Source organism: Aulonocara stuartgranti, assembly GCF_965226115.1.
Source record: "Aulonocara stuartgranti genome assembly, chromosome: 3".
Taxonomy (NCBI): domain Eukaryota; kingdom Metazoa; phylum Chordata; class Actinopteri; order Cichliformes; family Cichlidae; genus Aulonocara; species Aulonocara stuartgranti.
The window spans coordinates 45,317,866-45,343,795 of record NC_138941.1 but is presented as its reverse complement, the minus strand read 5'-3'; the positions used below and the strand labels follow the sequence as shown (position 1 = coordinate 45,343,795).

The 25,930-nt window shown below is 37.5% G+C and overlaps 1 protein-coding gene and 2 long non-coding RNA genes across 5 annotated transcripts in view; 1 reads left to right on the top strand and 2 right to left on the bottom strand.

Annotated features, from left to right (window-relative positions):
- LOC309703992 overlaps positions 1–25,930 on the top strand; it is a 444,269-nt gene that overhangs the window by 39,401 nt on the left and 378,938 nt on the right. The window lies entirely within an intron of this gene.
- On the bottom strand, positions 865–4,190 carry LOC309703978 (C-type mannose receptor 2-like). Of its 3 annotated transcripts, none has more exons than XM_082528925.1 (5): positions 4,148–4,190; positions 3,728–3,837; positions 3,202–3,588; positions 2,696–3,043; positions 865–2,210 (listed from the first exon to the last, which is right to left on the bottom strand). In XM_082528925.1, the coding sequence occupies exons 2-5, from the start codon at positions 3,759–3,761 to the stop codon at positions 1,867–1,869; spliced, it is 1,113 nt and encodes a 370-aa protein (XP_082385051.1). In that variant the 5' UTR covers positions 3,762–3,837; positions 4,148–4,190; the 3' UTR covers positions 865–1,866. The 3 variants fall into 3 exon arrangements, with proteins under 3 accessions (XP_082385051.1, XP_082385053.1, XP_082385052.1); XM_082528927.1 differs by having other exon boundaries at positions 3,728–3,768; positions 4,148–4,189; XM_082528926.1 differs by lacking the exon at positions 4,148–4,190 and having other exon boundaries at positions 3,728–4,135.
- On the bottom strand, positions 20,486–22,652 carry LOC309703364. Its single transcript, XR_014275879.1, has 3 exons — positions 22,604–22,652; positions 21,717–21,936; positions 20,486–20,874 (listed from the first exon to the last, which is right to left on the bottom strand). It is a non-coding gene; the product is annotated as an uncharacterized lncRNA (long non-coding RNA).

Genomic DNA, 25,930 nt, shown 5'->3' with positions numbered 1-25,930 from the left:
TGACAGCAAACGCGCTCTAGTGTGAACGCTCAAAGCGGCCTGCATGCTCAACAGAAGATGTCACACACAACGCGCTCTGTTTAGACCCAGAGCAAACAGTATTGTTTGACTGATGGCCCTTAATATAAAGACTTCGGACTTCACGTTTCCCAATTTTTGCTGGAAGTTATTTTGTTATTTACATAATAATGTAGATAACCTAATAATTATCCTCATTGCTGTTTTAGAGGAGCGGTGCTTCAAAGGACAGTTGCAGATTTCTGTCAGAATCTGCAGATTATGCAGTACAAATAAAATGTTCACGTTTCTCCAACGTTGTCTTCCCAGCAGTTTCACCGGATGGCCAGGAAGCGTTCACGATGTCTTCTCGGGCGCTTCTCCGGCGCTGATAATTGGCGTCTGTCTTGTGTCAGTGACGTAAAAGACGGATTTAATGCGATTTGACCGTTCACACAGCAGTCGCTTTCTAAAACATCAGATATGTATCGGATTCAGTGCCACATAGAAGGTTAGTAGATCGGTCAAATCTGTGTGTCAAAGTATCTTTGGGCAGGTGCTGAGCACTGAGTTGCCCCCAGTGCTCCCACTGGAGGGTGAATGTCAGGTTAAAAGAGCTTAGGCAAAGAAAAAAAAACAAAACACTTTTGTCAATGAATGAATGAGGCTTGTAGTAAGAAAGTGCTTTTTGTCAGTAAGTCACACGTGTAAGGATTTTAAGGGTTTTCTGTAGAAATAAATGTACCAAGAACTACTGTAAGGAGTGTTGATTGTTACACTTGCAACTGAATATTTATTTATCTTGACACACACAGATTGTCAGAGGTTGTGTGTGGAGGCGTGGAAGAGATGACCCAAACGCAGGACTCACGGTGCAGAAATGATGAGGATTTATTGGAGTGGGTGAATGAACAACGCAGGAACGGCAGAACTGACTAGCTGACTGAAAGACTGAGTGGCTGGCTGAATAACTGAGCACTAACGGGAACGACTACATAACATCACACAAACATCAATGACACGACAAGGGCTGAAGGGAAGAGAGGGCTTAAATACACGACTAACAATGACAACGATTGGAGACAGGTGAGTGAACAACTGAACCTAATGAACTAATGATAAATGGGAAGAGGACTGAACATAATGCACACAGACCAAGGCTAACACAATAAAACAGGAAGTGGAACAGGCAGTAGATAAACAGTGAACGTGAACTGAAAATACTGGGTCAACGACCCAGAAACCCTGACACAGATCACTAGTTTACAGCACATCACTTTAAATAGTCATATGAAAAAAATAGTTACCTTGGTGAAAGTTTACAATATAAATGCTCTGGTTTGTCGCATTAGTTTTAATATTTACTAACCATTAAAGATTAGAAATATTATCACTAAGACCAGTTTATAAGTGCACAAAGACAAAAAGATTACAAAGATAATAAAAATAAAATAAACAGCAAATATGAAAACTGAAACTAACTTTGTTTCTGACGTCCAATAAGAAAAGTGTAATAATAGAGTAATGCAATGAAGAAAGTAAGTATAATATCGCTGAATCCGACAGTCAAGAGGAAAATAATAAACCATATTACTTCAGTGCAGATCAGACTTTATCAGTGTTGAGCCATTTACAGCTAAAGATTTGATTTTTGCTTCTAGCTGAAATTTTGTCATCACCAAAAAAATCAGGCATCATGACTGAATCAGGCAGTCAAAAGGAAACTATATTTACTTTACTGAATATCAGATATTGCCAATATTGTGCTGGTTAAAACAATGTTTGTTTTTTTTTGTTTGTTGTTTTGCTATTAGTTGAACTTTTGCCAGTAAAAAAAAAAAAAAGAGCCAGTGACACACATCAGAAATCTTATTTAAAACAAACAAAATTATATGTCTCATTGTCTCTCTGACTGACCCACTCGTACTGTCCTCCACTCTGCATGCCCACAGCCCTGCCACAATCCTCAGTCTTTCCCTCTCTGCTCCACTTCTCATAGCAGACCAGCTTGTCATTGACCCAGAACCACAGATCCAGAGTGCAGGAGTAGCGCAGGCTGAGCCAGACAAAAGGACTCGAGGCATTCTTGGCTCTCACCTCTGCCCATCTCTGTTGGTAAGGGTTAGTGATGGAGACCAGTCCCCTGTGAGACTCTCTGCAGTAATCCAAGGCCTCCTCCCAGGTCTTGTTTTCTTTGATCAGGATCAGTTTATCTGCCATAAAGAAAAAACAACACATTGAGTTGAATCTATGTGAGCTGTAAACATGAGAAACTCTCTGTGCTGTTTATTTTGTTCCAATTTAAAAATAAAACCTAGAAAAAGCGTGTGTGTTGCTCTGCCCTCAGTAGAAACCAGTATAATAACAATAATGAACTTTGTGCAGACAGGTCGACAACATCCTGAAATATTTATGTGTTTTTAAACTTTTAGGAATCCAAAACAACTTCTCTCCATATTTACAGACAACAGAGACTTTAAAACGTTGGTTGAACATAAAAGTAGCTGAAAGTTATCCCACAGATATTTAAAGTCATCTGACTGTTAACTAAGTGTGTTCATGTTTATGAGATAAATTCAGCAAACATGCAGATGTAGGTGGAGAAAAAATACACAACATGTTCAGTTGGATCTTGTCAGTGATTCCAGTGATCCTCCTTTTAGAGAAACCAGTCAGACACATGTTGATAAAAACTCACCATCATAACAGAAGAAGGGTTTTTCTTTGCCACATTCATCAGAGCTCCAGTTTCCTGATCTGTTTAACAGAGTCATAGCACATTTCTTGTTGCTTTGTTCATCATTGAATAACTGCATATCCCAGTATCTGAAAGAGGAATCACTCCCATCTGACCACCTCCAGCTGTCTCTGAACAGACCGACCCATGCGCTAAACGTAGTCGTAATCAGGGCCTTCATTTCTTCTCCATCTACCTGATTGAGTCCACTGGCCAAGTCAGTGTGATTATATCTGCAGTAGCTCTGAGCCTGTGTCCAGTTCATAGATGTTTTTATCAAATACAATGTTTTATTGTCTTTCTTCATTTCTGTAAAACAAACAGAAAAACACACAAAGACATCCCTCAATAAATTTTCTTGTGAAATTCTGTCTGTCTCTATCTTCTTAATTTAGTATTATGATATTCCATTATATTTTTATATCATGATATTATAATAATTTTTAATATTATTCACATCTCCTCACCATCGTAGCAGAAGAACCACATAGTACTGTCACATGAAACATCTACCAGCGTTTTATCTCCATTATCGTATCTTTTCCTCCCACAGTTTCCGGCCTTTTCATTACCAGTTCTTCCATTCTGATTCCAGCTGCTGTCATTATGAATGTATTCCACTCCTGGCAGAGACCAACGCCACGTCCTGTTTCCACCTGTGTTGTTGTTCAGTCCAATCCAGGCTTCTCCTTGATTCTGTGCAGAGTTACGGAGTCTGCTCATGTCTGTCATGTCAAACACTTTGGCCAGGTCTGTATATTTCTCTCTGCAGTATGTCTGTGCTTCAGACCAGCTCTTGTTTTCTTCAATAAAGTGGTACTCATACAGGCGGCATGTAAAGAGGCAACACTGACCTGAAATACAGAAATATGATATAGAGATTATGAGATTATTGAATTCACTTAAAAAAGTAAAAACAACAAAACGTGTGACGTCATAATCTCATTTTAATTTTAATTAAAAACAGTATATTTGGTGAAACAATCCACTTACCCATCAGAATAAGCAGATACAGACTCCACTGCATCTTTGATCTGACAGATGAAAGTGATGTTTTATTGCTCAAGGAAACAAAGATTTGAACAGAACTTCTTTGATGCACACTTTATGTCAGGAAAGAAAAGATGGATTAAACAGAAAGCAAGATAAAGAAAAAATAGTGTGAACATTATGAACCAGAACAGAAATTAATTCATTTTTAATAATTCAGCAGCTCATGGAGAAGGTAATGAAACCATGAATTTTACTCATCTTGGAAGCTCTTGTCATTGTAAGCTCACAAGTCTTTCCAGTAAACGTCGTGCAAGATAAAAGTTTATTTTTTTTTGTAACACATGACAAAATATTTTAAATATTCTCTACACATCACCTCTGTACTACATACATTAAATATCTTACAGTTTTTAAACTTACATGTGATAATTTCTTCTCTATCCGACGTGTTCATGAAGACAGCTCTCAGGTAAATATTGAAATACAGTATAGAGAGCTCTTTTTGTCCTGGTCAGGATTTGAATATCAAAATAAAAGTCTGACTTTCCCTCTGAATGAATGATCCACTGATGTGAGGGATTTTTAGATTCCAGTTATGAAAGATGTCATTTACATTATGAGAAAGAGAGACAGAGACAGATTCATCATGTGCTTGGTGAAATGATGCAGGACTGTTGGATTACCAGGATAAAGTTTCTGCTTCCTACATTTGAGTCATTTTAATAAATTTGACTATTAAGGCACACTGAGTAGCTAACTCTACTTCTGCTTTCGCTCATAAACAAATTCTGTGCTGTGAGTGTGATCCAAACATCATGCTCAGTGAAATGATGTCTATGTTTGTGTAAGGCATACAGACTTTAACATGAGACCATCAGGCAGTGTCATAGAGGCTGAGATCTCTCGGCTCGACTCCGGCCAGAAGTGAAGTGAAAAGATCAACATCCAGTCTTATATGTGATTTATAGATTGTATAGATTAAGGAAATTGTGATTGACAGAACCAAAGTTTTAAAGAGATAGTAATGTCAAAGTGCAAAGTGACGTGCAGAGTGATGTCCTTTACAGCATATCTCATTTTTGGGGGTTCAACTGTGGTCCACAGATGGGGGAGAACTTTTTTTTGACTCTACTTAATCTCTTGTGCATTATAACATCAGTGTTGTCATCTGTAGACCTCCATGGGGTCATTGTGGACGTCAAACTTTGACTCATTTTGGATGTTGTTTGTATACTGCCTCTGTAGGCTCTGTATTCACATGTTTCCAGAGGGTGAAGGACATGTTTTCTACATGCTAAGAGTTCATTTTTCTGTAGCTTTGTTTACATCTTTTTATGCGTCCCCAGTTATCATATGTGGCTGAGACAAACAAATGAAGTCATTGGAGAATGATCTGGAACAGCATGGCACAGTACGAAATGGGCTAGATTACAACAGTTATGTGTGAAGGAATGCAGAGAGATCAGCGGACATCTACAAGGTAGCGCAGACTCTTGACACTAAGACAAAAGTGAGCAGCTGCTCGGTGGATTTCGCAGACATGTCAAGTTTCTCACAGACAGTTTGTAAAATGTGCGGATCAACAAAGACTGTTGAGCAGACAGTTCAGCAGACGTGCACAAACCTCACAACCACATTCGTTTCCTCTTACAATCATCAGCTCTCCACAATAAATCAGGAAACTTGTAAAGATGAATCATATATAATTACTATATCTCTTAAACTTATTAAACACATTGTGCTCCTTTTAAAAGCAATTTCAAGAATTTTCTAAACACGTTAATTATTCTCATTTTACATCTTAATGGATTTTAACATTTTTTATATTTCAGTGCATTTTAATTTGTTATGGTCCTTAGTGTTTTCCCGTTTTGTATTATTTATCTTTGATATCATTGTTACTGCCTAGGGTTTTGGAACATATGAGGCAACATGTTTTCCTCCAGGCAAATCCAAGTGTGTCAGCCCTCGTAGGTGATTGGCCAGCTTGAGCCCTGTGGAAAACCGGGAAGCAATGAGTGGCTGATTGAGCTCACCTGCGTCTATAAAAGACTGACTGTGATTCGGCGTGGCTGCTTTAGACTGAGAGCACAGTCCGCCAATTCGGCCCACTTTGTTTTAAACTGTGTGTGTAAAGCCGAGCACTGTCCATTCCCTCTTGCTTGTTCTGGGGAGGTTGGCAAAAGCGGGTTTAACTTTGTACGAATGTGTTTTATTTTATTATATTTTTCTTGTTTGTCTGTACAAATACGTGTGTGTGTGTATATCTACACATATATTCATATTCGTAAATGAAAATACATGTAGACGAGTATATATTGGTTTTCTTTTGTTTGTTTTATTATGTCTGAAATAAATAAAGATACAAATACAAATACAAATACTAGCAAGTCTGGACACTTAAGGTAGAATTTAGTCTATTGTTTCTTTGTTTTGTTTTTTGTTTTGTTTTTTGGGGGGGTTGTTGTTTTCTTTGTTTGTTTGTTTTCTTTTTTTTTTGGGGGGGGGGGGGGGGGGGGGGTTGGAGTGACCAATAAACCTGTTTACTTCTATATTCATTTGTACCCCAACAATGAGTTAGTCTACATCATGTTGACAATTCTGTCAAAAATAGTGGAACAATGAAGGCAGAAAAGTACTATCATATCTTAATCCATAATACGTCATGCACAATTCCAGATGCTGTCTGTCCAGAAAGCATCTGCTTGCGATAGTGTTGTGGGTCAGACATTTGATTTGTTTCTGCTTGCTGTTCCTTATATTTCGTGGTATGTCTTCATTTTTTGCTTTGTTTGTTGTTTTGCCTTGTGAGATATTTAGCCACAACGAAAAAAAGTTTCCTTCAATCTGTTTCCATAGATTTCATTTTTTCTGTCATGGCCCTAAAATCTTTCAGGAGGTTACACATGTCAGGATAATATTAATTTGTTTCAGTAACTTATCACCACTGTGGCCCATAAATTGTTAAAATTCATTTTCTAAGCTGTTTCAGCACCACTCACTCTCCAGACCTCCCATTAATATGATCAAACTGGCTGTTTGATGCTGTTTAATAATAAACTGTTCTCTTGTCTGCATCTCTGTATCGCTTATCTATCTGTATCTATCTGTACCAGTTGAACTCAGCATAAGAGCAATGAGGAAACAGTAATTCATTTGCTAGCAAAAGAATTCCAGTGTTGCTGTCAGTGTATAAGCTCAGACACTAAAAAAAAAACTGTGCCATCATATCATTGAAACAGCTCTGGCACATGAAGGCACAATTAGCAGAAAAGAGGTGAAGTGAGACTCTGTTTTGCTATTTCCTCAAAAAGAGGCTTCATTGGTGGACAGCTCAAGATCTTGAACATTGTTAGGTAGGCTGTAAAAGTAACGTTTATTTGAATGGCATAAATACCCTGCAAAGCACAAAAACTATGACAAGGCTGGAACTTTTCATCTCCTTTTCATTTTATGCCCTGGCCCCTAGACAGGTCATAACATGAATATAAAGATCCTCTGTTTTTCTTGTATTTCTGTTCTATGTTCACTAATTCATTCTGTGCTCATAATTCAAAGTTATATAATGTTGACAGGCTCGAAACAGAGGGACCTCCACATAGGTGTAAATACATGGCTCCTTTTGAGAAATGTGGCAGTTTTTCAGGTATCAGTTTGTTGACGAATGCAGTTTAAATGCCCCAGTTTATCCTCCTCACTCCTAAAAATGCTTATAAGTTAGTCCTATTTATTTGCACCCCAACAATTATTTAGTATACATTGTCAACACATAATTGTGAAGTAGGAATGGAGGTGATCCCTGTATGCTTCAAAAGTCATACATTATGGTACGTAAATTATTTACTTCAATTTTATTCATTGAGTTCACATTTTGATATTCACGATCAAGCAGAAAAAAAGCAAAACAACGTTGTTTATAAGGCAATAAACTTGAACACAGAGCTCATTCAAACTATCTTACTAAAGATTTTTTTAAACGCTATCAAAATGCAGTTAATAATAGGCAATGCAATGAAACTCAAATCAATTAAATTAACATGAACATACATTTTAAAATTATATCAAATTCAAGAGTGATAATAAAATTAAAGCACAAAATTCTTAAGCACATTTGAATGTTACAGAAATTGGTTTGATTTGTGTGAAGCATCATATTTAAAAGAAGCTCTGGCCTGTCATCCTAAGCAGACATACATTTACTTTTTCTTACGTTTCCGTGACCAAAAAGCCACTAAAAGTTGTGTGGTCGTCTCCCCCAACATATGTGTTTGCAGCCATGCTCACATACACTTGGTCTCTTTGCTGCAGCTGCAGGAACACAGCGTTTCCTCCATTATCAGCTCCGTCGCTTTCTGTCTTATGATCAGCTGTAAAGACCGTCAACTCATTATTCTTGAAAATACGCAGATAATGTGGGTAGCTTCTTCCACCGTGATAGAAGATGGTAAAGTAATAAACACCTGCAAGAGGTGCTGTAAAGACACCTGAAGAATAAAAGAGTGTTGGTCACATCAAAAAGAAAAGGAAAAAGTAAGGGAGATTTGATCATTACTTCTCATCCTTTAACTACATATAAATGTCAGATTTGTAAATTGCTGTTGAAATTTTTAATAATTAAGTTTAGTACATTTAATTTTACAATAACAATAAATATAATTTTCCAAAACTGAATTGCAAACGTGTTTTTGTCTTGCACTTATATCTCTTTTACTTTGTGAAATAAAACAAATGAGCATACAGGAGGCTGTAAATCTTACCTGTGACTGGACTGTAGGCATTGCCAAAGTTTGTAATTACTTTCTTATAGTCTATAATTATGTCTGTGTTGAAGGGTCCGATGTGTGCATTGCCTCTTCCTGCTGTTGCACTGAATATTATTTTGGTTCTTTCTGTGAAAATCAAATCATAAACATAAAATTGTTGTATGTAGGTTCCACACTGACTGATATTGTGACTTATCTGTAAGGACACACAGACGATCAGGTGTATCAGATTTCTTTGTATCAGCAGATAAATGTGACATTTAGCTTTTAATTTGGATAATTACTATGGTATTATTAATGAGCTTTCAGATAACATGGACATTATCCGGTCTTCAAAATGTCATTGTTTTAAGCTTTTCATCTTTAATTAGACAAACAGTGTAATTAATTTTGCATTCTAATATGACAATGTAGGGTGGTCCTACCAAATTTCCACGTTGTTAGAGAGGCATAAACTCTTTGTTTTTTACTCAGTACACGATTTCCCGATACACAATGTTTATACATTTTAATAAATCATTCCAGCTTTTTCCAATTTTTGTAAAAATAGAAACAAGGCGTGGCTCAAGATTCTTTTATTTTATTTTTTTTACAGCACTGAATTTCAGGGAGTTGATGCTCTATTGTCAGGTTTGAAAACATCAAATAAGAGCATCAACACCTTCCATCTTCCTTCCTATACTAATATTTTTGAAGATTGTTAAAGTTGAGTCAAATTAATTGTGAGTATTCAGCCACAATGAAAAAAATGCTTAACAGTTTAATCAATGAAATCTCACTTCATTTTGTTTTACCTTTGCTTTGCAGCTCCAAAATTTGGTTTTCGCTGTCTTTCAGCTTGGTTACAGCCTCCTTTAGGCAGATTTCAGTTTCCTTCAGTCTTGTTTCCATAGATTTCACTTTTTCTGTCATGGCCCCAAAGTCTTTCAGGAGGTTACACATGTCAGGATGGTATGGATTTGTTTCAGTGGTATTAGCACCACTGTGGGCCAAAGTCAAGCCACAAAACAAGAAAATAGATCGTAAAATGTTAAAATTCATTTTCCAAGTTGCTTCAGCACCACTCACTCTCCAGACTCTCTGATGATTATGATCAAACTGGCTGTTTTGATGTTGTTTAATAATAAACTGTTCTCTTGTCTGCATCTTTATATCTCTTATCTGTTTGTACCAGTTGGACTCTGCAAAGCACAATCGGGAAATTGTTTTTCTACTTCCTGACACAGAGGCTTGATTGGTGGACAGTTCAAGACCTTGAACATTGTTAGGTAGGCTGTAAAAGTAACGTTTATTTGAATGGCAGAAATGCCCTGCAGAGCACAAAAGCTATGACAAGGCTTTAAGTGGTGTTTAGGAACTTTTAATCACTATAAGGTTAATCTGCTTTTTGCAACACTACAGAATTCAACAAATCTGGTCTACATAAAATATATCACATATTATCTTATTCTCACTCTTTGGGTAATCTAGGAAGGTCAGACTCAGTTTTAGATTTATTGTTTTATGAGGTTATTTGTGTTCCTTGGAGCTCAGTTCTGTGTTGTTTGTTGTTTTGTTCGGCTAATTTACACCATTAAGCCCTGGGCCCTATTTCAGGAAGCCAGTTTAGTGCAAACTCTGAGTAAGTATACCCTGAGTTAACGAAAACTCTGGGTTTTCGGTTTCACAAAGCGAGTTTAGATTAATTCTGAGTGAGTTACTATGACGACACACTCCGTGAAGCTAACCTGCCCCCTAGCAGGTTTACTTCAACTAACCCTGACCTTCTCCGCCTCTTTGTCAGAAACCTGACTGTAGGAAGTGTCAGACATGGCGTGCTCCTTCCTTGAAGAACCAGTAGATGTTGAAGCCCAAATTCTCCGCAGAGCTCTCCGCCGGGAGAGAGTGATTAGAGCGCGTTTGGACATTTTATCATTTCCTGATGATTTTCTGTGTGAACGTCACCGTTTTTCAGCACAATCTATAATTTATTTGAATAACATCCTCAGGCCTAATATTGCTCATGTGACACATCGCGGACATCCTCTCAGTTCTGTACATATTATTTGTATTGCACTTCGGTTTTTTGCAAACGGGAGCTTTCTGTATAATATTGGTGACGCTGAGCACGTTTCCAAGGCTACCGTCTGTCGGGCAGTCAGGAATGTTACAGTTGCACTGAAACGTCTCCTGCACTCGTTTGTGGTGTTCCCCGGTCACAGACCCACAAGATTCATCAAAGAGGGATTCCACAAAATTGCAGGTATCAGGATGAACGAAACTTAATCCATGATGTGATACTTGAACTACTACTTAAAGTTTACATTTATTCTCACGGTTCCCAGGCGTGATTGGCTGTATAGATGGCACTCACATTCCAATCATTGCTCCTTCAGTAAATGAAGGAGACTATGTGAACAGGAAGTCTTTCCACAGCATTAATGTACAGGTACATAGTTCCCTGTAGCATTTCAAACTAACAAATTATTTCATTATAGTAATGGATGCTAATTTGTGTTCTCTGCACTGTGAAGATCATATGTGATGCTGCCAACATTATCACAAATGTGGAAGCCAACTGCTCAGCCTCTGTGAGTGGTGGTGGTGGAGGACCCCCACCTGTTTTTCGGGCCTCCGCTTTTTTTCTGTTGGCTATAACGGGTCACATTTGAGCATACAGAGTAAGCAAATATGTACTTGTAATGTGCTCAGATAATTTCAATAAGTGCTTACAGAGGGGAAATTAATGTAGCCTCTAACTGCAATTGATTTACATCGGACAAACAGACCAAGCACTATGGCTCATAATACAATTACACCTTACCTGTTTGGACTATATTTTTATATTTCATTTTTACTTGCTGCCAGGAACGTTTGGGGCCTGTTGGGTTGCACCTGCGCTCAAATCACGTCACAAAATAAAATGTATGAAATAAAAAAGAAAATAATATATAATAAAATAACGTGTTAAATGGGTGGAAATCCCTAGATCAATGTTTAAATTAACACTCACGCATTGACTCTGTCGGCTATGTTTTGCCATGCATGCTCCCTTTCTTTTGCAGCTGAGGCTGTGTTACTTTTTTTCCGCAAAATTTGCATGTTATCGGCATATGCTGCCATCAGAATTTCGGCCTCAAGCGCTGTAAGATACATTGACCCCGCCTTCTTTCCCTCCGTCTCCATGGTGACTCGCTTAATCTGTGCTCCACTAATCAGGGCTTTATGTATCCTCGTGCGCGCGCTTAACTTGGGGTTAAAGCAACTCCGCGTTGACTGAACTAATTGTTATCAGCCTTTCTGAAACCGAATATTCCGAGTTGGACAGTTCGGGGTTACTCAACCCTGAGTATCGTTTTTCACTCTGAGTTTTCTAAACCGGCTTCCTGACATAGGGCCCTCCTCTCAAAAACTGGCAAGGGTGTAACTCTGTCTGTGAAACTGGATTTAAGAAGTAACTGTTATAGGTCCTGTGTCTTATTAAACACCATTAATTCTGTTATCAACCCTTCACCTACCCCACACTTACCAGTGTCTCCAGCCACCTGTGAAACCTTTTTACAGTTTCTTGTTAAAGATAAGATAAGCCTTTATTAGTTCCACATGTGAGAAATGTGTTGTGTCACAGCAGAAAGTGGACAGTGCAGAGTTACAGTAGCAACAATTAAGAAAAACACTGGAATAGAACAAGAGAAAAAAGAATACCATATGTCACAACCCGGCTCAAAGGATGTGACAAGTAAGTGGGAGACCGCACACAGGCTTTTAAATGCTGTCAGATATTTTAATGAAATAAAGTAAAGAAACTCAAACACAGGTGAAATTATACAACTGTCATAACTGAACATAACCAAATGAGCATAATGAGCCCCAGATGAAGAGAGACAGAGAGACAGAGGTTCAGTCAAGGTAGCTTTATAACTGGGACTGGCCTTCTCAGGTGTGCTGTATCTATAATTGGGTCAGCTCCACCAACCACATATCTGAAAGAGACAGTCAACAAGAAATCAAGGCCAGCCCACTGACACATGCTATATGCAACAGAATAAAATGCTACGTTGTTTGAAAAAAAAAATGCACTTAGTGTTATTGCACATAATAATAATAATAATAATAATAATAATAATAATAATAATAATAATAATAATAATAATAATAATAATAATGGATTGGATTTATATAGCGCTTTTCAAGGCACCCAAAGCGCTTTATAATGCCACTATTCACTCACACACTGGTGGAGGTAAACTACGGTTGAAGCCACAGCTGCCCTGGGGCAGACTGAAAGAAGTGAGGCTGCCATATCGCGCCATCGGCCCCTCTGGCCAACACCAGTAGGCAGTAGGGTAAAGTGTTTCGCCCAAGGACACAACGACCAGGACAGAGAACCCGGGGATCGAACCGGCGACCTTCCGGTTACAGATACGCTTCCATGTGTAGATGTGTGTGTTTGGTCATCTGCAAAGTCTTTGTACTGGCAGCAGTAGGAAGGAAATACCTGCAGAGTCTCTGTGCCGCAGCCTGCCACTGAAGGTGCTGCTCAGTGCTGTCAGAGTCTCCTGCATGAGGTGGGAGATGTTGTCCAACAGAGATGACAGCTTAGCCACCATTCTCCTGTCACTCACCACCTCCACTGTATCCAGAGGGCATCCTAGAACAGAGCTGGCCCTCCGGATCAGCCTGTTCAGTCTCTTCCTGTCCCCCAGCCAAGTTGCTGCCACCCCAGCAGACCACACGTTAAAACATGGCTGAGGCCACCACAGAGTCATAGAAGGTCTTCAGGAGTGGGTCCTTCACTCCAAAAGACCTGAGTCTCTGCAGCAGGTACAGGAAAGGGCTGAGTCCAGTCCAGTTTATTGTTCAGATAAACACCAAGGTACCTGTAGCTGTCCACAGCCTCAATGTCTATACCTTGGATGTTTGTGCCTGCGGAAGTCTACCACCAGCTCCTTTGTTTTTCCAGTGTTGATCTGGAGGTAATCCTACTGGCACCAGTCCACAAAGCAGAGGCGGAGCCAGATATCTGAAACACCCGGGGCTTAGCCCAAAAGGGTGGTATGCATGTGGGATTTTCTTTTCTTTTTTTTTCTTTTTTTTTGGGGGGGGGGGGTAGAAATGACTAAAAGATTAATTGTCTCTGTTTTGAGTTTTGTTCAAAAAAGAGTGACTTCATATAGGGAAAAATATATATCACATGTGCAGGACACCTTAAACTAGTTTTTTAATTAAGCAGCAAGGCAGAACAAGGTCAGGGCTGTATCAAGACACGAGGACTAAACCCCAATTCAACCAGACCCAGAACTGATCCAGAATTAAAACAGGACTACAACAGTTCAAAATCAGGACTACTTAGGATTTAACCAAGACAGAACCACAATCAGAACTAGATGATAGTAGCACTAAAAATCATCATAGACCTGCACTATCTTCTACCAAAGTACAATATTTAGACTGAGAAAAGTTTATATAATTATTTAGCCTTGTTGTGCAAACAAGCCTGCATAACTTAATAAATACAGAATTTGAAAAATAACAAAACAAAAGTTTACTCTAAATTGATGTTGTACAGTAAAAATGTTTTATGTTTTCTCCCTAAAGTGTAAATATCTGGTTACAAATGTGAATATCCTGCTGTGTACTGAAATCCCTCTTGTTTTGCATAGAAATATACTGAACAACATACAAAGCATAATATATAAAATAACATTTACCTGAGTTTTTTCTTTGAAAGAAGCCTCTAATGTCCATTCTTATATTTCAGTACATAACTGAAACCGATTTAGTCGGGGAGGGTAAAAACTGAAAATATGAAATAAACACACGTAAGCTAAGACTCTCTAAAAAAAAATAGCATTGTTGTTGTTCGGCTTTTCATTTCGCCATTTGTTGATTCACTTGAAGAGCAAGTAACGTAATATTGGTCAAGTGATCAGTTTCATATCAATCTTTGGTGATGCACCGTCATATTTACATTATTTGTACCGTATGAATGATTTGCTTTGGTACCTGGTCAAACTTAAGCTCTCCTTAGTATGGCTGGCTCCGTTTCTCCAACAGCGCACTCACAAGCAGCAGCTGCTCTGCTCGCTCAGTCGCTTAGTGCCTGAGCTCGGATCATACCAATATCAGGGGGGATTCACGCACAGTCGTAAATTCCCACAGTGTGCACTATGTGCTTCGAATATTGTGTGTACTTTTTGTTTTATACAGTTGTCAGCCAGGCATCTAACTATGAAAAAATTACACTCCAAAAGACCCCGGGCTTCTGACAAAACAACCCGGGCTTAAGCCCAGTAAGCCACCCCCACGCCCCGCCCCTGCCACAAAGTCTTGCGTCAGTTCTCTGTACTCCCTGTCATCCATGTCAGTGATGAGGCCGACTATTGCAGAGTCATCAGAGAACTTCGGGAGGAAGCATCATCCTCTCCAATGCCGGGTTGGTAGGCAAACTGAAGTGGGTCCAGTGATGAGCTCACCAGGGGCTGAAGCTTATGATCCTTCTGTTCCCGCGTTTTCCTCAGCTGTTTTTGATCACTTTGAGCCTGTTTCACTGTGCACTTTGGCTGAAGTAGGGCTCTCTGGAAAAGTCCAGAACTCCCATTGCAAAAAAAAATCTGTGAGTGTTCTTTGATGGCAATTTTTCATTTGACAAACAAACAAATAAATCCTGTTGTAAAAGCCAGCTTCTTCCAGCTGAGGGCCCTTGCAAAAATTAAGAACATGTTGTCATTTGCTGACTTCAAGAAAGTGATTTATCTATTAATTTCATCCTGGCTTGATTAGTGTAATAATCTTTATTTTGGTATCAGCCAGGCTCTGCTCTCTTCTTCAGCTTGTTCAGAATGAGGTTAGGGTTAGACAGGCACTCGTGAATGAGACCATATTTCCCCAGTCTTGGCTCGTTCACACTGGCTTCCAGTACGTTATAGAATTGATTTTAAGATTTTATTGCTTGTTTTTAAGTCTCTAAATTGATTAGCTCCCCTATACCTCTCTGATCTTGTAACTAAAAATACTCCAAATAGAACTCTTAGGTCAGCTGATAAGTTGTTTCTGATTGTTCCTAGCAGCAAACTAAAACCCAGAGGAGACGAGGACTTTGTGATTGCTGCGCCTAAACTTGAATAGACTGCTTCTTCAAATTAGGACCTCTCCAAAACTCGACATTTGTAAATCTCATCTAGAAACACATCTTTACTCCCTAGCTTTTAATTGTGACTGTGTCTTGTTTTGTTCTTTTTGTGTGTATTTGTTTTCCTTTTTACTAAGTACAGCAGCTTGGTCGACCTGTGTTGTTGTTAAATGTGTTTATAAATAAACAGATTGATTGAAAGTGACCATCATGAGAGTATTCCAAAGTGGAGTGGATATTTTCTCTGATTTGTGTGTGGACATGAAGTATTTACTTTAATTTTCCATTCATTATCCAGAAGGTTCTTCTACATAACAGAAAACAACAATGGGTGGGGACATGAGAACATGAGAATGTGTTCATCAGGATGGAGATAAAACACACTAATGGCATCTAGTGGACAAATAAGATATGACAGTCTGGAAGTAATTTCTATATCATTATTATTATTAATGATAATAATTGATATTATATGTGTTATTTATATTTTAAAATCTATCTACAGATTTAAAAAAAAAAAAAAAAAAAAAAAAAAAATATATATATATATATATATATATATATATATATATATATATATATATATATATATATATATATATATATATATATATATATATATATTGTGGTAACATCATGACAAAAAATGCACAAAATTATTTTTTTTCCTAAATGACAATTTTATTCATTTCTGTCCTTTTGATGTCATAAATATATTACACACATTATTAAATGGCATATGGTGACTCCTGAAGACCACAATATAAGAAGCCTGAGTAGCAAACAGATGGAGATGGTTACAAAAAGGATCTGTAAAACAGAGCTACAAAGAGAAGTAAACATTTTGTTGATACAGTAAGTGATGGAGAATGAACAAGACACAACAAACAAGCAGAACCCGTAATTCATCCTGTGGTATACAGTTATAGCAAACAGCATTTATAGTCAGAGCTGTGGGAAGGGAGTGCTGAAGTGTCTGTGTTTGTGTGTGTGTCTGCACAGGGGTGGAGGGGACTACCACACTCCTCTGTGCACAGCAGACAAGAATCAGCAGACAAAAAAATGTCACAGATACAGAGAGTTCAAGTATTCCCGTCTTGCAACTCTTAGGACAGCAGTCAAGACATATAATTTAAGCATATTCACACAAAGTTAACTTAATATTTTAAAGTCCTGTGTGGCTTAGTGGGTAGAGCAGCCCATCTGCTAATGGCAAGGTTGGTGGTTTGATCCATGGCTCCCCTTAAACTGTGTGTCATAGATCCTGAGCCCTAAATTACCTCCTTATCCTCCAAGGCTTGAAGTATAAGAGGCAATCTGCTCAAAATGAGTAGAAAAGCACATACATACACTTATATTATTTTCTTAAGGATTAATAAAGTATTCTGATTCTGATGCATACATACACCAGTCCATGCACAACAAAGTCAAGTTCCCTGTTGCATCCAAGGGATTAATGTCAAACTACTTCTTAAAGTTACTTTCATCTAGGTGCAAGATTTTAATGCTCCCAAAAATTGGCTAAAAGCTGATTTTGAATAATGCACAACCTCCAGCTGCTGGTGTTCAGTACGTAACATCATTTGATCATAATATGTCCTAATATTTTTTTCTTAAAGAAATAACAGGAATCGTGTTCAACGTGTTTTAACAAATTGATCTTTAGAATATGTTTTGTCATTTCTGTCTTTTGCAGGTGTTTCAACAAACCCAGACATCCTAGTTCCCAGCCTTGTTTTTGTTAGTAATTTTCTGTAATTTCATTGTTCATATTGTTTCTGTAAAATCTATACATTTCCACTGTTGTATGTATGACCTATTTTTACTTTTCAAATGTTAAAATCTAGAAAAATAGTACATAAAAGATAAAACGTTTTGATGCCTCAGTCAGAGGATTTTCATTAAGGCATGTTATAGTAACAAATGTTGAAATTTGGCAGATGAAATGCCCGATGGGCAGGTAAGCAAACTGTTACTGCATACCCAATCATACATATTGCCAACCACATTCAGTGCATGTGATTACTACTGCTTTTGCACAGCAGTGATAATCAAAGGATCGCTGTTTTTCTCATTTTGTTTCAGATGTGGACTGAAGTATGGAAGGATCTCACCACCGAACGAACACTCAGTTAATGAGTAGATGTGAGACTGAGACGTGACATCGTAAAAGGACACGAGACCTTCCTCATAATCTACAAACACCCCAACTTTCCGAGGTTTCTCTTTAACCGAAAGGCTCACGGGTGGTTTTTGTCAGGACTGCATATTTCTGGTCTTCATAATGTACAGTAGCCCAGCAACCGTTGTCAGGATTGATTGAGAGTTTCCCCTTGTGGTTTGCATCATGTCTCGCCAGATCCAGATCCCACCTGGTCTTTTTGCTGACCTCCACCTCCCAGTATGCCCTGCCAGAGGACAGCCTGTTGAGCCCCAGGATACTTCCAAACATATTAAACCTTTGCAGAGAATCAGGATCTTTCGACATCTTTCCACCATCTCTCACTTTTTTCCCAATTATCAGAAATTTCAAGGCTTTGGTGTGCGGTATCACATAAACATTCACAGCAATGACAACAATCTCTTGAACTGAAGCTTCTCCAGGTTTGCTCAACAGAAAAAAATGCTGGCACCATGAACATGCGGGCTGATCTGTGCGAGGGAGGAGGACGGTAGTGACGTGGCATTTTCAAACCATATCGTTTTATCCTTCTGCACTGAGAAGCAAAATTTCTGGCTTACTTACTTTTTACAAGTTAAGACAACTCAAATAAACTGAGTTGATCAGCTTTTTGAATGAAAAGTGCTGTAACTTACTTAAACTGAGTTCTAATAACAAGTTGATAAAAACTGGGTTCAGTCTACTTAATATTTTGAATAAAACAAAATATTAGATTTTACAGTGAGGTATCTGGCAAATGTCTCACAGAGAAGCAACACATATTTCAATGATGATTAAAAAAAAACGTACCGACTTTGAATATTTTTACAGAATATTTTTAAACCATCTAGGCAGTGCCTCACACAGGAAACCAGGCAAACTCACTCAGCATTCAATGCTTGTCTTTACAGGAAACAAAAAGCAACAACAACAACAACATCATCTTTTCTTCCCACGAGATATGGCGGAAGAAGCGGTAATACTAGTAAACAGTAAGTATTGTGTGTACATGACAGCTGGTTATGAGATTTGATTCTTTAATAATTCCTCTTCAAGAACAGTTTCACGCTTTGAGTTTTACAGATAGAATATTAGAAAGGTGAGGGGAGTAACAATAGCTTAGTGGAACTTTAAGGCAATATTTCATTTTTCTTTAAAAGCTAATATAAATTTTCTGAAAACTAAAGGTAGTTACTGTCTAGACACAGGGATTGAGAAAATTGACAATAAAATAAAATAAATGATCAGCGACTATGGTTAAGACTGCAAGTACAATACCCGAATATATGTGTGATATGTGTCTATGATTCATACATTTTTGTGCATATAAAACTATTTTCTATAAGGTCTTTTACAAGCCTGTGCTCCCATGCACAGGTGGTGTTTTGATATATTCTCCTATCCACCACCTGTAACAGCACTCTTGCCTGACTAGAACATGTAAATATAAACTTGACCTCTTATTTACGTTTGAAGCCAACGTTGCAAAAGTGCAGAAATCCTGAGAGAAAGCAACTACAATCCAATGAATTCAAAAACAGGCTGGTAACTGAGGTGAGCAGATCGATCCAAAAATCAATAGTATTGATACCAACACTAGTATTGGTATTGGATCAATACTAGCACAACTGGGTCGATACTTGCTTTTATCATTCAAGTTCAGTATGTAGCCTGCTGAACTGTGTTAACTATTTCATTGGAAAAAATAAACCTCAAACATGCACTATGGTCTCCAAAAACCCAATTTCAAAACACATGAAAAGCTCAAAGGTGTGTTTTGTTGTGTTAAGTAATTATTGTGGAAAGTTACAATCACAGTGATATAGTGGTGATTGAAATGTGTTCAGAATTTGCAAATTGAGAATTCATCTTTCACTATACCTGTATTTACTTGGTATTGGATTCATACCCAAATTCTGAGTGTGGCACAGCACTACTGTGAATGAGGGAAAGTGTGAATGTTGAATGTTTTTGTTGAAATGTCCAGGAAAGTATAAACATGTTAAATGACAAGATATATGTGTTCAAATAGCGTCAATTAACGCACAGCTTCAGGTTTTTTATTTCTATTTAATTCTTCATAATTAAACAATAAGAATAAGTAGCCTGACATCCTGTAATCAGTATGAAACTATAATTTGATGAAGCTAAAATACAATAACACATTAAGTTTTTGTACAAAGTATCGGTATAGGATCAGTATCGCTGATACCACCCTGAATTTTACTTCTTCTCAATTTCTCAATAGTAACCACAAAACTCAAAATATGTCAACAAAAACCCACAACTCACTCAGACTGTTTATTTTGTTCATAACAAAATGACATAACAGAGCGAGTTGTTTAGGTGCCATAAAATAGAAACCAAAAACTATGTTAACTTCAAAGAGATTTAGTTTTAATGTTAGCATATAAAATATAAAAAGTAAATAGGTTTAAAATATTTGCGGGACCGTATGGAAAAGACTGACAAATAAACACAGAGAGGATCACAACGAAGCTTAAAATGAAAACCATGCTTATAAAATACATTGTCTTATTTATGATGGTATCATGATGAATTTTCATGCGTTTCTCTCTTTGGATAGCTGCAAATAAACTGTAGCTGAAAGTGCATTCATAAGAAATTTAACTGTTCCTTTTATATGTGCAATATAGTCACATTTTTGATTTTCTCACTGAATGCTATAGGACCAGGATTTAATGAGATAAGCAAAGGACATATAACAAATAATAATATTTAATGTAGCAAAGAGCAAAAACATACAAGGAGATTGTTTATCCAAGCAAAAAAAATAAAAATTAGCTAACCATGACAGCGTTCATCTGTTGGCTTCTGGAACACATATTTTTCAAAGTGAACAGGACGACACTGGTTTCCAACTTTGTCACAAGCCACTATCACTTTTGTTGTGCTTTTCGTAATTCTTGTAACGCTACAGCTGCTGGTGTTCACTTCAACATCATGTATCTTAAAGGTTGAGGTACTGATGCATAAGTTATCACGAACACGCCTGCCGGAGCCATTACAGATCTTCACCACACGTTTCTCATCCTTCTTCTTGATGAAGGACTGCAGAGGTCTTTTGCAGAGTCTTTCATTCTCCAAGTACCTGAAGAGTCATATCAGTGTCCTATGTTAATGTCAGGAAATTAACCTTTTTTTCTTAAAAAAACAAACAAAAAAAACCCATAACACTTACATTAATATAAATAATATCAATAATGTTATAGTTATTTTTAGTAAATGCTAAACAGCTCTTACTGGCTATTTTTTTGAGTACACCTGTTCAAAACAAATATAATCAGTCAGTCACATAGCAGCAACTAAGTGAATTTAAATATGTAATATGGTCAAGATGATGCCCTGAAGTGCAAAACAAGCATCAAAATGGTGAAGAAAGGTGATTTAAGTGACTCAAAATGTGGTAATGTTGTGGTTGCCAGAATAACTGGTTCAGGTTTTTAGAAAAAAAAAACAGTGCTACAGGTGTTTTCTCATACAACCATCTCTATGGTTTACAGAGAATGGTCTGAAAAAGAGAAAATAACCAGTGAGTGTCGGGTCATTGCGCAGAAATGCCTTATTTATGTCAGAGCTCAGAGGAGACTAGTCAGACTGCTCAAACTAGATTTTTGAACTAACACTGAGTTCAGTGGGCTTGAATGTCCTCCATAATCACCACATCTCGATCCAATATTACCTTTGGGATTTTGGTGAAACGGGAGATTTGCATTATAAATCTGCTTCTACTCTGATGCTGTCATGTCTACATGGATCAAAATCTCAGAGGAATGTTTCCAGCACCTTGTTGAATCTATGCCAAGAAGAATGTAAGCATATGGTTTGTTGAAAGCGTACTTGTGTACTGGATCCCATTGTGTTTTGCCAGTTGCACTGTTAAGGAAAAGACAGCATTCTATCGATCTACCTATCTATAAGCCTTTAACTCACATTTGCCATGCCTCCTTTGATTTTCTGTTGAAGTATTGCTGAAGGATGTGCTTCTGAACAAATCTGTTGAATCCATTATTGTTCCAGGTCCTCTGACATGGGCGATTGTTGTACTTGTTCCGTGGGTTGGAGTTTCGGCTTGGATTGTAAACCATTGCATTCCATCCATGCAGAAGTGCGAGAGTGCACAAGATAGTCAGAAGGACAGCGTTCATTTTATCTAGTGTGTATGAAAAAAACATTGTGAGTACATTTATTCACACATTCAGAAACAATGTAATACATGTCTAACACTACAAAGGTCTGTATTAATCAACGTTTTCTTGTTGTTTTTTTAATCAAGCCATTATTTGACTATTAATCAAATTATAGACAAAGATGCTAATGTGTCATGTAACTACTAATTATAGAGCACTAAAGGTTCAGCAATAACCATTTCCATACATATATTTAAAGGTGGTTATATTTGGCATAAAACTTGCTGCTTCCCTTCCTCTTTTCATTCTATATTTCCTGTCTTTATCTAAGTGTGCATGAGTGTTGGGCTTTATGTCTTCCGCCAGTCTTTCAGTGCACATGTGTGTGACACACAAATTATTGGAAATCCTACTGGTTATACTGTTAAAGCTCCAGTGTTTCCCATCATTCTTCAGCAGATCATCCTGCCAGTTAAAACACTTAAACTGTAAACTTAACCATCTCAGGTATAAAGTAGTTCTTTATTGCTTATTGTGAGATTTATGTAACAAAACTGGTGGAAATAAATTAAAACAAATCCACTGTAAGTGCCCTGTGTGTGTGTGTGTGTGTGTGTGTGTGTGTGTGTGTGTGTGTGTGTGTGTGTGTGTGTGTGTGTGTGTGTGTGTGTGTGTGTGAAGAGGTCTTACCTGATCACATGAACTTCCTATGTTGTCAGTGTAGCTGTTTTAGTATGGAGGAGAAAAACAACTGAGGTTTGAGTCTATGATCTCAAATTTCCACTTTCTATAAAGTATAGGTTAATGATCATTTCAAGGCAAATAAGTAATGTGTAAATGTTTTTTGACACAAAGTGAGAGCACACCCTTCTGTTTCTGTAAATGAAGAAGTTCACACTTGTGTCTGGTGTTAGTGTGAAATTTTCCATTTTACACCCACGTGGACAACAAATAAACTGAAGTATAGAAAAACAGAAAAAGAACACAAAGAGCACCGGCCACGAGCTAAAATATTTCACTAGACTGTCATTGAACACCTTTATTATGAATCCATCATATTCCACATGATTGGCAATCAATAAGCAAAATATGGTTGAAGTGTTTTGCTTTGTACGGCATTCACAGTGAGTTACAACAAATTTAATGTGAAGTATTGAATTGTTTTTAACATTATCATGAAATAACACACGCTCACTCAAATGCATACAAGTGACATCAAATAGCAAATTCACTCATTGCACTCCTTTTTAAACTCATGTTTTATATATAGAAATAACTTTTTTTACAGCAACTAAATTCTTCTTAGCTATGAAGTGAATTGAGTAAAAATGTCTAACATGTTATTGAAATCACACAGTAAAGTATCCTTTGCTTATCTTTTGATGTTTTGATCATTTTGTACAATTTTTAGAACTTTCTTTTAAATCTAGTACCCGGAGCAGATTCTTCTCATACTTTACAAAGCTTTGCCTCTTCATAACACTGACACAATGTAACAATCTGTCTTATTTTTATATAAACCTGAAAAAAATCTGACATTTTTAGGCTTTAGAAATAAGCAGAAAGCAGAAAGTCAAACTCACTGGTTACATCTAGTGGACGATTGAGGAATAACAGTCTGGAAAAACTACAAGGTCAAACATGTTTTATTGTATTATTTGAACCAACATCTTGACAAAAAATATAAAGTTTGAAAAAAAAAGAGATCTGTAAATGACAGTTTTATTGATTTAAATACATCATATATAATGATCACAACTGTTGCGGATTATAAATGAAAACAGTTAAGAACAAGAGAAGAACTCATTCATCTTTTTACATATAAATATAATGAATAGTATTTATAGTCAGGGGTTAGAGAAGGGCCTTTAAGTAACAGTTGCTCAAGTATGTGTGTGTCTATTGTGACTCCAAAAGCATGTCAGTCTTGCAGCTATGAGCTCTCTTAAGAAAGGCAAGACAGTACACCAAGCCTATTCAAATGGCGGCCCGCGGGCCAAATGCGGCCCAGAAGCAACCTGCGAGTGGCCCTGCCTGTGGTCCTGGCAGAAACACAGAGCAAACGCAAAAAATTAATTAATTAAAAAAAAAAATTAAAAAATTAAAAATTCCTACAGCGTAGTGTAGACTGTGAATGCAACACTCCTAGTAGCCTAGCAATATTTAACCCACAATGCACCGTGATGTAAACATATTAAACAATCACAGCAGCATGTCTTTCTCACTCCAAAAGCGCAAAATTGACAATGAAAACTGTCGGTTTAACCCTGCCTGGACTGACAAATACTTATTCATTTTACCGAGTTTAATAATCTTACAACCGGAGTTGTACTAGCATGGTGAGGGTCCTGTACAGCCCAAGAGAGAGCGGCAGCAGCTTCCCTTCGTGTTTGCTTCTTGGCGAAGAAGAAAAGGCCTTTCACAGATTCTGAAACAATGAAATACTGCATGCTGGCCGTGGTGGATGCGGTGAAAAGTGATGAAAAAATTAAAGTAAGTGTGACATCTGCTATTAAAAACGTACCCCTGTCAGACAGTTCAAATATTCGTAGAGTTGAAGTTCTGGCGTCAGACGAGTTTGAAATGCTGTTAGATGACCTGAAGAAAACTGATGTAATGTCTATAGCAGGAGGTCACTGACAGAACTGATAATGCACAGTTGTGCGTATATGTCCGTTTTTTGGATGGGAAATTGCTCGGCTTACTACCGTTAGAGGGACACACAGCTGGCGAAATAATGTTTGAGAAGATTTCAGCTCTTTTTGAGGAAAATGGTCTGGATATGAAGCGTGTCTGTATACTTGTGACGGATGGGGCTCCATCCATGGCAGGAAAAGTGAGTGGTCAGCGAAATATTTATTTTAATTTGAAAGGGAATTATCAAAATGTTTTTTTTTTGTTAATATTATTATTATTTCAAATGTGCAAAAAATAGTTTAGTTATAGCTCCCCTTTTTTTAAAATGGACCTTTTGGTGTGCATTTGTGAGAGGTCACCAGATTTACAGGGGAATAGGAATAAAAAAATTACTTGTTTTTCAATACAGTTGTGTGGGTTTGAAATTGATCATGATCTGCTGCTTACTGGCTTCAAAAAAAATATCTGGCCCAGATAAATTCCTCGGTTTGAAAATCTGGCCCAACTAACTTCGTAGTTGAATAGCCATGCAGTACACTATAAACTTATTTACACAAAACTGTGTTTCTAAAAGATTTTTGTAATTCTCACAGCTGGGTAGCTGTGAATTAGGAGGTAGAGCAGGTCAGTTAATTAGAAGGTTAGTAGATTGGTCCCTGGCTCCTCAAACCTGTGTGTCAATGTATCTGTGGGCAAGATGGTGACCCCTGAGTTGAATCATGTGCTCTCCCTGGAGGGTGAATGTCAGGGTTAAAGAGCTTAGACATTGGAAAAAAAGGACTTGTGTCAATGAATGAATGAGGCTTGTAGTAAGAAAGTGTTTTGAGTGCTCAAAGCAAGTAGAACAGCACGTTATAAGTACAAAATGGTCAAGTGCCCTTTTGTGTCAAAGGTGTTAGTGTGAATTTACTGTACTGCTAAAATGTCACCTTCATCTATGCATGATGATAATGGTTGACATGTGACATGGCACTCAGAGGTTTTGGCTTCAAATTTACTCATGGCATCTACAAAAGACATTCTTCAAATTTTATCAGGGACAGGTGAGTGGGTCTCTACTTCTTAATCCTGGAGTGTAAACACATTTTTAATTCCAATTTGGAGAATGACCGCTTAGATGAAGTAAACACAGGGATAATGCCAAGAGTTCTCAGGTGAATGAAGCATTTTTGAGAAGGTGACATTTTGTCTTATTAGGGTTGAATGGGTGAGAATTTTAAAGGATTTCCTGTATGCACCAAGGACTACTGTAAGGAGTGTAGACTGTTACACTGGCAACATAGTATTTATTTATCCCAACAGACAGAGGTCATCCGTTTACAGCATGTCACTTTAAATAAGACGTCATTATGAAAAAAGTAGTTAAGTGGTTTTTGTCAA